The sequence below is a fragment of the Scatophagus argus genome, chromosome 15 (genome assembly GCF_020382885.2).
Source record: "Scatophagus argus isolate fScaArg1 chromosome 15, fScaArg1.pri, whole genome shotgun sequence".
Lineage (NCBI taxonomy): Eukaryota > Metazoa > Chordata > Actinopteri > Scatophagidae > Scatophagus > Scatophagus argus.
Genome location: NC_058507.1, coordinates 5,325,995 through 5,338,426, shown reverse-complemented (window position 1 = coordinate 5,338,426; position 12,432 = coordinate 5,325,995). Strand labels below are relative to the sequence as shown.

Here is a 12,432-nt window from a genome sequence, read left to right as displayed (position 1 = left end):
CTATTTACTGTATAAGGTTGATTTTGGCCCCAGTGGTCAAAGGAAGCTGCAAAAGACTAATGTGTAAGCTATGAATAATAAATCTTATTCTGTCACAGTTGACCATTGTAGTGACATTTATTTAGCCCAGTTTGTCATTAAAATACTACAATGCTAAATGTTAAAAATGAAAATATATTCATGCTTAATGAATTTATTTTTTCACTGAATTCACAGCTACTGTCAAAGGCTCCTGTGTTTTTGAACTTGTTGCCTATAGTGATTCAAGCTGTTAGTTCCTGGCAGTGAGGTTCCTCCAGGTGGCGCTGACGACTCTAATATTCCCAACTGATGTTGGGAGAAAGCTTCTGTGCTTTCACACTTGCTGCACTGATACTTGCTGTCTGTGCTGCACACTGCCTGGATTTAGCAGCCCTGTTTAACTGTCTTATTTCCCATGTGTCTGAGACCACTGAGAAGCAAACGTTTCCCTGAGAGGCTGGACGTCACTTCATCAAGTTAAGTATTTGCTTTATGTTTGTGCTAACATGCTAAGCCTGAGTTGATGTCTGTTTGTTTTCTTGTGTCAGAAAACTGTGAAGCTGATGTCTGCTGGTTCATGTGCTCTCATGCTACTACAACACTAGCATTGGTATTGGTTGCTCCTGTCATTTTCTGAAGTGGCTGAACTTTGTTGCTGAAATATTGATGTTTATGTGTTGGAGGTTTTGAGTTGAGAGCCGCACTGGTTTTGAACGTATCTTCTCTTAAGTTGTTGCTGTTTGCCATTTGGACAGGTTTATTGAATGCTGATTTTAGAAATGTAAAAATGAGATCTCGGTTACATCTCGGCCCTCCTCCATCACTCGCAAGCAACAGCCAAACCTGCTGTAGAGTAAATAAGGGTTGAAAATGAGTACTATCTTGAATTTATAAAGCAAAGAGTTTTTCACAGTCAAGTTTACATATATTAAAAAAAAGAAATTAAGAAATGTACTGAGAAAAACAAGAAATTAATAACTGACTGTGGGAACTAAAAGAGAAATTTTTATCTTTAATTATTCCAAATTGATGGGGCTTTTTATTCATTTGACCCCAAACTAAAATCAATTAATTCCGGTTAAAACTCAACTTCGGTGAATTCAACTGAAGCCATTTGAAGGCCAGCGTGACCTCAGCTTGCTGCAGAGACAGAAATACCACCATCTAGTGGTCATACCTTTTCATTTACCCCAGAGGAATCATGGGTAAAAACACTCAGTTCTCATCTATTGAGGACACTGACTCCATCAGAGAGAGAGAGTTTATGTCCAAGCAGTGTATGTCACTGAATATTACACTGCTGTTGTCATGGTAATTATTCATGACGACAGGCTCTCGGCTTTGCTTCCATTTTCTTCTGTCTCCAGGAAACAAACGCTGCATCCCGTTGGCCACTTTCACCGAACAAGCAGGCAGTGTGGTGGGGGAATTAAAGTGACACAGCTATATTATGTTGAAAGTAAAGCAGAGCAGCTCACAAGGGTGAGATCTTTAAAGGGAGGGCGCGGGAGTAGCCTTTTTATAGACGAGACCCGCTCAGGATCAGAATCTCTCCAGACTTCCATAACCTTAAAGGAGACAGGAGTAATTTCCATTGGATAAGGGCTTTAACTGGAAGCTTTGTTTTCTTGCTTTATTTCTCTACTGGGTTGAAAGGCACAGATGGACAAGCAGCTGATGCAGAGGGCAGTTCCTTGCACAGCACACTTGGAAAGCGAGGACCTGAAGGCATCTTGAAATAGAAATTCAAAAAAGAGGAGGAGGAGAAGGAGGAGAGAAAGGAGGGAGGGGGTTTGACTGAGAGCATTGGTATGCCAAGCTCAGTAGCCAGCATGGCTGTGCAGAAGAAACAGAGTGTCATCCCTCCATCGCAGGGACCACTTTCTACACGTACCATCGAGAGCCAGAGGAAGAAGAACGGATATGAAAGAGCAGGAGGTTAGTAGCTTTTGTCTTTGTTTAGGTAGGATTCATCTGATCAAAGCAAGCCTTTCGTTGAAGCGAAGCCGGCATGACTGCAGATCACAAATAACATGATCATCATGACCATACTGACGACGCATTAACAGAATATGTAGATTATGCAGTACCTTTTTTGAGAAATCTTCTGTCATTCTTTAATTGAGAACATGGCTACCATAAGCAAGCTGAAATCTGGGGGCATCTGTACGCACAGATTACATAATCCACGTAGAATAAGCAGACATTGCTTAACCCTAAAGGAATACATCCATGTGACCCCCCCCCCCCCCCTTGTTCATTTATTTGAATTACACATTAGTCTTAGTGATCAGGTGCTCGCATGTTCTTTTCGCCTTTTATACGCAGACAGTCCATAATGGCTCCTTTATTTGCAGCTGACCCTCAGGCCATCACAGTCCATAACAGCCACTATTTTGTGACAAATCTTTCAAGCTTATTTGTTTTTGATTGTTTTTTCCTGGTTTGTTTGTTTTTATGCAACTGTCCCTTCACATCTATCAAGGGAGTATCAGTCTGTGCAAAAATTAAACCTTGAAGAGATCAGAGGTTTTGAATATTTTTTTTTATCCAGTAACATGCTGCCTTTCTTTCCCTCACTTGTAGAAAATATCAAACCAAATTCACAGGCAAAGAAAACGGCCTGTTCTGTCAACAAGTCTGCCCAGATCTGCAACACAGCCGCTCCACGAGCCACAGCAGGTTTGACGCTCACACCTCACACTTTCATCAGGCGGCTGTCGACTCATTAAAATAACGAGCAGTGACTTTGAGCATGACTTTCTGTGACTTGATTTTGGTTTCTAATGCTTGATGTATTTGTGGCATTTGACAATGGGCTAGAAGGTATTATTTTTAGTTTTATTTTTGCCTTTTTAGTGGCTAATGGACCAAATGTTGATGAGAGGCTGAAAGCGGCACGGGAAAGAAGAGAAGAGCACCAGAAGCTGCTTGGTACGAGAGCTGATTCATGTAAACCTGATGCACAGAAGAGCGTTGTGGCAACTGGACTTCAGTTTAAAGCGAAGACGTTTCACCTCTCATCCAAAAGCCTTCTTCAGTTCCATTCAACCCCCTAGCAGTCATACATTGGCTGGTTGGGTTTGCCATCTAGTCAGTAGGTTTAATACCTGGGACTCCCGACCAGTTGATCAGACCTGAAGAAGCCTTATGGATTGGAAGTGAAGCCACTTCCCTTTAAACTGAAGTCCAGCTGCCACAATTTAAGCTCCTCTACGCAAGATGACCTGGACGACTGAGAATCTGCGCAGACACAACAGTGACGCAGTGCATCGTCCTTAATTTCTAGGAAGATTAACGCACATGAGCGATTCGTCTGTTTATACTGGTGACCATTTTTCCTCAGCCTCCCGGGAGCTGAGCAGGTTGGAGCGGGAGCAGCGGGCCCGGCAGTACCACGAACAGCAACTGCAGCAGCGCAAGAAGAAACTCCTGGAGCAGAGGCTGAAGGAGGAGAGGAGGCGCGCTGCTGTGGAAGAGAAGCGCAAGCAGAGACTGAAGGAGGAGAGAGTGAGTTTTGATGGTGGAGGTCAAACATCTTTCATTTTTTAGCAAGGGTGATGCTTTGGCAGCTCTGGATTGAGTAACACCAACACTGAAAGCTTGTTTTCCTGAATTAAGGAGCGATATGAATCAGCAGTGCGTAGGACACTGGAGAAGAGCCAAAGAGCCCAGCAGAGCCTTGGTCAAAACTCAAGAGGAAGGAAGCTCACCAAGAACGGTAAGTAAAGACAAATGTGCTATCTTATTTATTTTCCTGTCTTTTAACATGATCTTTCTAAACTCGTAACACCACATTTAACAGTATCTTGGAGTGCCTTATCTTCTGTTTTTGCTGCACTTAACACGTTTACGGCCAATCGATCAATACGCTAGTTCCACGTCGCTTACCACTGACAACATGGGAGAAGAACTTGGTCAGTCGCCTCCTTACCCCCACATGCTCTTATCTGGCGAGGAGCAAGAGTGCTGGTTGTCAGTCAGGAGACGAAGGTACTCTTCCCTCACGATAACAGATTGCAACCATTTGCTTTAATATTACAGCGATGCACTGCCAATGGTTTGCAGAAACTACTTCAACTAACCTTTCCAGTTCTTTGATTTTCTAACAATGCTCATTTTCACTCCGCTTTCCCATCACTGTTCCCACCATTTGCCCGTATTTCCTCCAAATCACTGGCTCAGTTGTCCATGTTTGTCGCCGTGCAGTTTCATTCCACTCCATGACTATCACCACCACCACCACCACTACTACCACCCCCCATCACAAGCCCCAGCAACACTCTGGTTCAGTCCACAACAGGCCATCTGCTTCCCCCAGTCCCAGCAACAGCCAGCACAGACGCATCAATCTGGCACAGGTAATTCTAGGATCACCCAGTTTTCTGTTTCTTTCAGTGTTTACCTTTTCTAGTCAGAATTTGGGGCTAAAAGAAAGGAAACGTGATGTCTAAAAAATGAATTCTGATTGCAGTATCTTTTTCCTATTTCTGATTTAGGTCAAATCGGTGAGACAGCAAGAAGCTAAAGGGAAGAACTCAAGTAGCGGCTCAAATACTAGATCACCTGCCGTCAAACCGGCCACAGTTACAAAAAGCAGAACAGCCTCCCCCTCTCCTGAACGGTAGGTGAAATGTTTTGACCAACAACCTTTCATGACATATTAGCCGTGATCTGAGCAAAGTGGGACATCTGCGCTCTTCTGCTGGATCTGAAAGGACCCCCCGGAGATCAGTCAGCAGACATCCAACCCCGCTGCAGCATGAGCTCCCGTCGGTCCCAGAGGAAGATGTTTCCGTTTGTAGTTCTGCCCTCTCTCCTGGTAACTCAAGGCCTGTCCGGACATCAGCTGAAAGTCAGCAAGAGAAGAGGAGGAACAAAAACCCACCAGAGACTCCATGTTCAAACCTGCCTGACAACAAGACAGAAGTTCTAACTAGAACAGCAGGAGACGGAAGTAAGTTGGAGGAATGCTTAAAACACAAAGTGCACTATTTAAAGCGGTATTTAATGTGTTTCAGAACTTATTTTTCTCCTCAGGTCCTCTTCCCCCTTCAGCTCCAGAGCCTCCTCAGGTCATTTGCAGGCCTTCAGCCGGGACTACAGACCCGGAGGAGGCCTCGCGTCTCCTGGCTGAAAAGAGGAGAGAGGCCCGACTTCAACGGGAGAAGGAGGAGCAGGAGCGGTTGCAAAGAGAGGAGGCCGAAAGGTAACAAGCGTGTCCACCTTTGAGACAAAAACGCAGCAGAAGCAAGATGACTATATGTTGTGTCATTTCTAGGCGGTGTCGCGAGGAGCTGGAGCGCAGGAGGGCAGAGGAGCGAGCACGACAGCAGGCCGAGGCTCAGCGTCTCATAGAGGAGAAGAGGAGAAGGGAGGAAGAGGAGCAGAGACGAGCCGAGGAGGAAAGAGCTCAGGCTATGAGAGAAGCGGCTCTGCTGCAGAAACAGGCAAGAAATGCAAATATTCCTCGGTGAAACTGCAAATGGACTCACATCTGCTCCTGCAGGCGTTCTTGTGGATACTTTTTACTCATTTATTTCCCTCATGCTTACTCATGTTTTCCCTTTGTTGTGTGTTGTGCTTTTGTCTAATGTAGAGAGAGGAGGAACAGGCCAAGGAGAGGGCAAAAGCAGAGCAGATCAAACAAGAGCGAGAAATGCTCGCGCAGAAAGAGGAGGCAGCACGCCAAGCACGAAAAAAGGTTTGGAAAATAAAATAAACAGTTACCTTAACTATGGATGATCTGTTAAAACCAAGAGTTCTGTGTTATTTAGTTTTCACAAAGCGGTTTTCTTTTCCAGCGACTTGAGGAGATCATGCGGAGAACCAGAAGGACAGATTCTCCAGATATGGTGAGATTTACTGTTCAGTTTTGCAGAAGTACATCACCCCCGGGCTCTTATGACGCACACACAGTATCCACTAATAACTAACCAGCTCCAATTCTGAAAGCCAAACAGCTTGTCCCTGACTAAACCGACCATTTAATTTTCAACAGAAATCTGTACCAGTGAGGACCTTGCCAAACGAAGCCCAACCAAAGGAAAACGCGGAGCCCACAGTGCACAATGGCACCATAGAAGATGCTGTCAAGCTTCCAGTGGGGACCAAGACGGCACAGCTGAGGCTAAACAATGAGGAGGACATGGTGCCTGTTGTGGCCTTCAAAGAACGCAGGTCTCTCAGGACTCTCGCAGGCCTGGAGGAAATCCAAACCCACCAACGTGCAGGTGAGACACAACCGGCAGAACACTTGAGAGCATTTGTCCTCGGAGTGGGACACTAACGGCAAGCGCCAACAAGGTCTTTTTCAGGGAGACACTAGACAAAGATCTTTGAATACTACCTGGTTTTGCCAGATGAGGACTTTGCAGGTCATTTATAGTGTGCAAATTTCACTGGGCGATCCCTTTCCTGTACACACAGTATACAGATATTTAACTTATCTCTTAAGCTTTGCCTAAACATTTTATTTATTCATTTATTTATTTTTGTCTCCTTGATGTGCAGAGGTCATCTGAGCGCTGACAAAGCCGACAGAGGTTCTAAAAGTTTTGTTGGAGAGCAGTGAGCAGTGAAACACAGGACTTCCTGCAGCACAGCCGTCGTGCTGACCTTCGGCACCTCGAAAGAGCATGTTAAAAAAATAAATAAATAAAGATTACAGCCTTTCCTCTCACTGAGGACGTCAGCATTTGCTCACTTTTCTGTGTGTAACCATATTGGGCAAGTTAGCCTGTTTATTCATTTCTTCAATACAGCAGGTTTCTGAACTAATAGTGACTATCCAAAACTCAGTAGATGTAGACAGTGATAATGATAGTTTGCTGGATAGACTTGCCTCTGTGAAATACTAGGAATAGCCAATCTAACAACCACAACATATGTTAGCCATATGCTTCTTGCTTATTCCTGATATTTCTTGCCATCTAAGCACCTTTCCTTCCTCAGTTTTGTCACTGTGGAATTATAATTAGCTCAAGTGGCTGCTAAGAACCAAGAAGAGTTTAGGTTGTTGGGGGATAAATATCTTACCCTTCTGAGTTTGTCAAGTATAGCAATCACATATTTCAAAGCTGCTAAGGAACTTAGTTTCCAAAGATTTTGCTTCGGTTTTGTGAGTGTTGTTTTAGAGAATACGATGCACAAAAAAAACATGTATTGCACTAACAGCTGTTTTTGTTTGATAATCGCGCAATCACTTTACAAAGCAAAGTTTGAGACCTAGGGGTTAGGTGAGTTTATTATAATAAAAGCATATAAAAACAAATGTATCTGATCATCAGTATTTGATCTTATAGTAGAAGTACTGCTTATATCTGTCACTTGGTAAACTGTTTAAAAATTGAAATTTATGCCATATTTAATTAAAGTTGATACAATGCCACTCCTCTGCCTTGTTTTTCACTTAATTTGTTGACTGTAAACTAAAAACACTGGTGTAAAATAAACACTCGATATAAAAATGCAGCTTGTCCATTCAGTGCATGAATGTGAAGGCCTCGTACAGCTCACACTGACAAAAGTCAAGGGTCATCACAGGATGGAAAGACGGGCTGAATCATTTGCAGGAGCCGCCTGGTTTCCTCTGTCTGCACATGAACCTTCCTGAGCTGAACCTCCAACTCGCTCTGAGCCAGCAGAGATGAGAAGTCTCCATCTGCAGAGGAAGACGCCACAAAGCCGACTAAGAACCGCTGAAGTACAGTGTCTGAGAGTGAGTATTTTAGATCTGCGTAGGGACATCTACTATGAAAAGATCATTTAAATGGACCTCAGTGCCCTCCGCTGCTGAGTAGGTGGACTGTATGAATACAAACCTTTCTTGAGGTTGAATATTGTAACTATGCCAAGCTGCTGGAACTTAACGTCTTTCTCTCGGAGGAACGCTAACAGGTAGTCCAACATGTTGATGTAGTGAGGTCTCAGCAGCTGGATCATCTCCCCTGGGTGAACAGTGGAAGAAATACCGAATGTAACACCAAACTGACCAGCTGATGTTTTGTATTAGCAAGCAATCTTTGCACATAACATTACCTGTCATTTCTACTTTACTGATGATAGCCGCACTGTTGTATGACAGCTGAAGATTTTGCATTTGTCCCGACAACTTCACGAGTCTTGTGACTTGTTCAGATGTCATTCTCAGCGACGCGTTAGACTTAAATGCATCTGAATTAGAGACAAATTAGGGAGGATTGTTGAAATGCTTAATACATAAAGTGATCAATCAAGTAGTAGATATTTCAGTTCCAAGAAAACGTTCAAAACAGATAAATCCTAATCAATGTCCAGCTCACTTACCCGAGGTCATCAGGCGCTGTAACTGAGACGTCACATTCAGCAAGGTCTCATCTGATAGTGTGGGTGACAGCAGGGCCCAGAGGAGTCCTGACAAACACAGACTTTCCACGACAGCCTAGATAACAAGGATGGGATTCAGCATGACTTTATCTAAGAGGGCTTAAATATCTCGGGCACCGTGTACACACAAATCATGCCTTTACTACATGGCGAAGACGCGTGACATGATATGATGAATTTCAGCCTTGGTGTACCTGCTGACCCATACAGGAGCTACAAAGGTCAGCGATTATCTTGCAGCTGTGTGTGATTACAACAGAGTTGGATCTGTGACGATGAAGCAGCTGACCGATTTCATCCAGCAGTCCCTCACTCACCAGGACATCCTGAAATCAAACCACAGAAATACTATCAAATAATAGGATTTAAACAGAACAGCTGCCTGATGGTTGCAGTCACCGTTTTTGGCTTCTTTTCCAGAGAGACAAGAATGACAAGTTTCCAACTCTGTTATAAAGGTCTGACTGTGTAGGAATTCGTACATTGTTGGGCGGGTGTGCAGACAGTGCAGACAGTAGCGTTATGGCTGACTCAGGAGCAGAGGTTTTCAGCAGAGCCTTCAGGGGTAACACACAGTCAAGCTCCATCAGCTGCTCCTGGATCAGAACTACATTATAAAAAAAATAACATACGACATCTGCTGCAGGCATGGTGTCAATTTCTAACTTCTGTTGTTTATAATTACCATTCTTTGAGAGAGTCTGTAGGCATCTGCATGCTTGGCCTGAATTCTGAAAAAAGAACAAAAGAACATTTTAAGAGTGTTGCTGATTTGCCTGCATATTCGTGTGTCAGCCACTAAAAACTCACACTTAACCTTTTGCACAGAGGAAGACAAGAGAGTCACAAGAGATTTTAACAAAAAATGACCCCCAGTGCTGAGCAGCCTTTGGTGGAGCTCCTGGACAGCAACGATGTTGCACAGAGCGCTGCAGCTGTAAAACTGAACCTCCGAATTTGAGGACTGCAGCAGAAGCACCAGCACAGGAACGGCTCCTGCTTGGCATAAGATCCTTGCTGAGTAATCTGTGGGGGGGGTGGCTGATGTTATGTTCAAGCAAAGTTACACAGGAAAGAATATGAGCTTGCGGTTTTGTGAAAAATATGTGAACACTGAGGTCTACAGGTAATTATCTCACCTGACTGCGATAGATGTAACAGAGCCCAAGTTGCGTTCTGTTGCACCTGCGGGTCGTAGGATTTTGCTAAAGCCAGCAGTGGTACGACTCCCTCTACCACTAAAGCTTCTCTGTTTGATTCTGTATGAAAAGGAAGAAAAACCCCACCCCAAATGCATACACTCAGCTCATCTATGGGAGAACTCGTATTGTATGAACCCTACAATGTATGGCTGCACAAACCTGAGGAGGCCAGCATGGTGATGCAGGCACAGGAGTGACATTGAGCGGTGGCATCACCAGACTGGAAAAACTCCAGCAAGGGCACCAGCATCCCCATTTCAATCACCAACTCTTTGCACACTGAGATCACATTTCATGGGCAGTTAATTCAGACCATTTGATCAAAACAGACAAAGTGAAGTCAGGTGAGATCTGTGACACATTATCGACTTGACCTATTAGAACACCTTAAAGAAGAGGTTCAAGTTTATGAATAACAAAAGATGACACTTTAATCACCTCGTAAATCTCTTACCATTATTTTTTACTAACAGATTGACCAAGCAGAGAGAGACAGTCTTTTGCACATCCAGGTCATTTGATAAAAGTAAGACTATGATTGGCTCCAAGAAGGCATCTGGTAAGGGAGATTTTACTGCAACACAATAGAAACGGCAAAAAAGAAACAAGACAATATATTATTGTGGTTATAGAAGCAGAATTAAATGAGTCAGTTACATTTTAGAACAACCTAGAATGCTCTAAAAGGTTGAACCATTGGCTGTATATAAAAGATGGACGAATTGAGCACCAAAAGTGAAGCCAAAATATCTTGGTTGCCCCCTGGTGGCTGGCTGCAGTACATATCCCTGCTCTTCCACTTTGACAGAGGAGACTCTGGCTCAACTAAAAATGAAGAACGCAAAGTACACATCAAATAAATTTTACTCGAAGAAGGTCTGTCATCTTAGGTCATTCTTATCACATTGGTGTTTGTTCAGTGTTCATTTTTCTGAGAAGTTTAGTTTTAATTAGTTTAATTAGGGGGACAAGATGTCACGACTGACAGCTGAGCGTGGCTGATAATCAGGTCAGACGGGTGAATGGGCAAGAACTTGATCTCCTGGCTCCACCGCCCGAAAACTTCAGCACAGACTCTGGCTCCAAATGACATCATCAGTGCAAAATATCAGAACTCGTATCCAAGATATTTTGGCTTCACTTTTGTGCAATGGGAGGAAATGGAGAGGTGTCTTCCATCTCTATGTACATCAGTGGGTTGCATATAATGTAAATGAGTTGTCGGTCTTACTTATTAACATGAAATATTTGACTGGCGGTTGGTTTTAAATTCAAGTCCTGGAAGAGATATCGTACCTTTGTCTATCAACCTCAACAAAGTAAACAAAGGAATCTGTCAACTGCCACAAACATGCAAAATACAACATGTCATCAAACATTTCACGCTGCTGAAAACAACCTGTACTTATCTTTGAGATATTTCTCCTACAGTTACCAATTTATCTTAATAAAATGCTGTGGGATTTCAAAATAAAATCTTCATAATAAAGTCACACTAAAGCCCACACATCATAGGAATTATCTGCCAACAGTGAAAGAGAATTCAGTTGAAAATTTGCATGATACTGGTCATACCCGTTAGGTAGCTTATCTCTACAGTGAGTGATATCAGGGTGATATGGGAAACCTGAAGCGCAAACAATGGTGTTATTTAAGGAGCTCCTGATCTGCAAGTCACTGCTATCATAAAAACTGTCAGAAAAATAAACAACAAATAAATTTATCTGTTTTTTCTTACTCACAGCAGTGACTGAGATGTAAATAATACATGGCTGCAGTCATTTGTAGATCAGTGTGTTCTGAGGTTGCAAGTCTGTTCAGTGCTTGCAGACTTTCCTGGTTAAGTAGCTGCGTTTCAGCATCTAAGAGAAGAAAGAGATAAACAATGATGGTTAGTGAGCCTAAGAAGAAACTTTAAAACTCTAAAAAGAATTCGTTTTATTCAGATTTTTTTTCTATGTGAATACAAAGCACAAGGGTTTTTCTGTTTGTATAAAACAAGAATACGTTTTTTTATGTTACAAAGACAGCGGATGAATCGTATTAACTTAAATTACTCGACTGTATCAACTGTATAAAGTCTGTGATCTACATAAAAGAGCCAGACAAAGACAGTGTGCTTCCCGTGTACAACGATCCTGTCTACAACAAAGAAAGTAAACAGTTTCAACTCTCTTACCACGCAGCAGGTGTAAAGAGGCCAACTCTTGAGTCGTTCTCCTCAGGGAACTCCTCTCAGGTGTAGTCCTGAAGCAGCTGCACTGACAAACTTCTCTAAAAACGTCTCTTATTTTTCTCTCAAGCTCTCTGCAAACTCTCCTCAACTGTGCAGTAATGTTTTTGAGCAGCCGGGAGCAATTTTCACAAAAGACAGAAGCCATTACCACGTCTTTGGTAAGGAGGTATGGCACCTGCCCGTTTCACCCACCTGCACATGGACACGCCCCCTTGGAGGCGTCACGTTATTGTTACGTTACATTACATTGTTCAGAGCCTTTACACCGCTCTTAGTAAAAGGCAAAAGTCCTGAAAACAATATTAAACAATAAATTAACAATAGCCGATACAGATTTATTATCTGGGTCGTTTTTAAAGTGTTAGATTATAAATGGATATACTGTTATTTATTTTTTACAGCCGCCTCTATATTAAATGTAATTGTATTGTTTAAAATGTATTATATTGTCTCACTCTTGGGGAGAGTCTTCTGTGTTGCGCAATATGATAGTGTCTCAAATCTGGAGTTTGTTATTTAAATAATGTCAACACTATGCTTATTGTTTTTTATGACTGTGGTATTTCAATGTACCCGTGCTAATGAGAAAGCTACATATAGAGTTAC

General features: G+C 42.8%; 2 protein-coding genes across 6 annotated transcripts; one reads left to right on the top strand and one right to left on the bottom strand.

The window, feature by feature from the left end:
- The first annotated feature begins 361 nt into the window (after positions 1-361).
- Positions 362-7,411, top strand: map7a (microtubule-associated protein 7a). Of its 5 annotated transcripts, none has more exons than XM_046412806.1 (16): positions 362-497; positions 1,678-1,959; positions 2,608-2,703; positions 2,881-2,955; positions 3,368-3,531; positions 3,643-3,742; positions 3,898-4,014; positions 4,207-4,382; positions 4,521-4,645; positions 4,740-4,978; positions 5,062-5,230; positions 5,303-5,471; positions 5,621-5,725; positions 5,826-5,876; positions 6,023-6,254; positions 6,535-7,411. In XM_046412806.1, exons 2-16 carry the CDS (start codon positions 1,833-1,835, stop codon positions 6,543-6,545), a joined length of 1,956 nt encoding a protein of 651 aa, XP_046268762.1. In that variant the 5' UTR covers positions 362-497; positions 1,678-1,832; the 3' UTR covers positions 6,546-7,411. The 5 variants fall into 5 exon arrangements, with proteins under 5 accessions (XP_046268762.1, XP_046268761.1, XP_046268763.1 ...); XM_046412805.1 differs by lacking the exon at positions 362-497 and adding an exon at positions 924-1,503; XM_046412807.1 differs by lacking the exon at positions 362-497 and having other exon boundaries at positions 924-1,959; positions 4,231-4,382.
- On the bottom strand, positions 7,241-12,041 carry LOC124071835 (vacuolar protein 8-like). The gene is made up of 13 exons (XM_046412825.1): positions 11,770-12,041; positions 11,333-11,452; positions 10,045-10,164; positions 9,750-9,869; positions 9,528-9,647; positions 9,206-9,414; positions 9,074-9,119; positions 8,871-8,995; positions 8,583-8,714; positions 8,329-8,443; positions 8,062-8,196; positions 7,845-7,970; positions 7,241-7,684 (listed from the first exon to the last, which is right to left on the bottom strand). The coding sequence occupies exons 1-13, from the start codon at positions 11,969-11,971 to the stop codon at positions 7,551-7,553; spliced, it is 1,704 nt and encodes a 567-aa protein (XP_046268781.1). The 5' UTR covers positions 11,972-12,041; the 3' UTR covers positions 7,241-7,550.
- Between the last annotated feature and the right edge of the window lie 391 nt (positions 12,042-12,432).

Coding starts and splice junctions, on each gene's coding strand:
- map7a (XM_046412806.1), top strand. CDS start 1,833: ATGCCAAGCTCAGTAGCCAGCATGGCTGTGCAGAAGAAACAGAGTGTC. Junction 4,979..5,061: donor TAGAACAGCAGGAGACGGAA/GTAAGTTGGAGG, acceptor TTTTCTCCTCAG/GTCCTCTTCCCCCTTCAGCT. Junction 5,877..6,022: donor GGACAGATTCTCCAGATATG/GTGAGATTTACT, acceptor AATTTTCAACAG/AAATCTGTACCAGTGAGGAC.
- LOC124071835 (XM_046412825.1), bottom strand. CDS start 11,971: ATGGCTTCTGTCTTTTGTGAAAATTGCTCCCGGCTGCTCAAAAACATT. Junction 10,165..11,332: donor TTTACATCTCAGTCACTGCT/GTGAGTAAGAAA, acceptor ATTGTGTTGCAG/TAAAATCTCCCTTACCAGAT. Junction 9,120..9,205: donor TGTCTTCCTCTGTGCAAAAG/GTTAAGTGTGAG, acceptor TTCTTTTTTCAG/AATTCAGGCCAAGCATGCAG.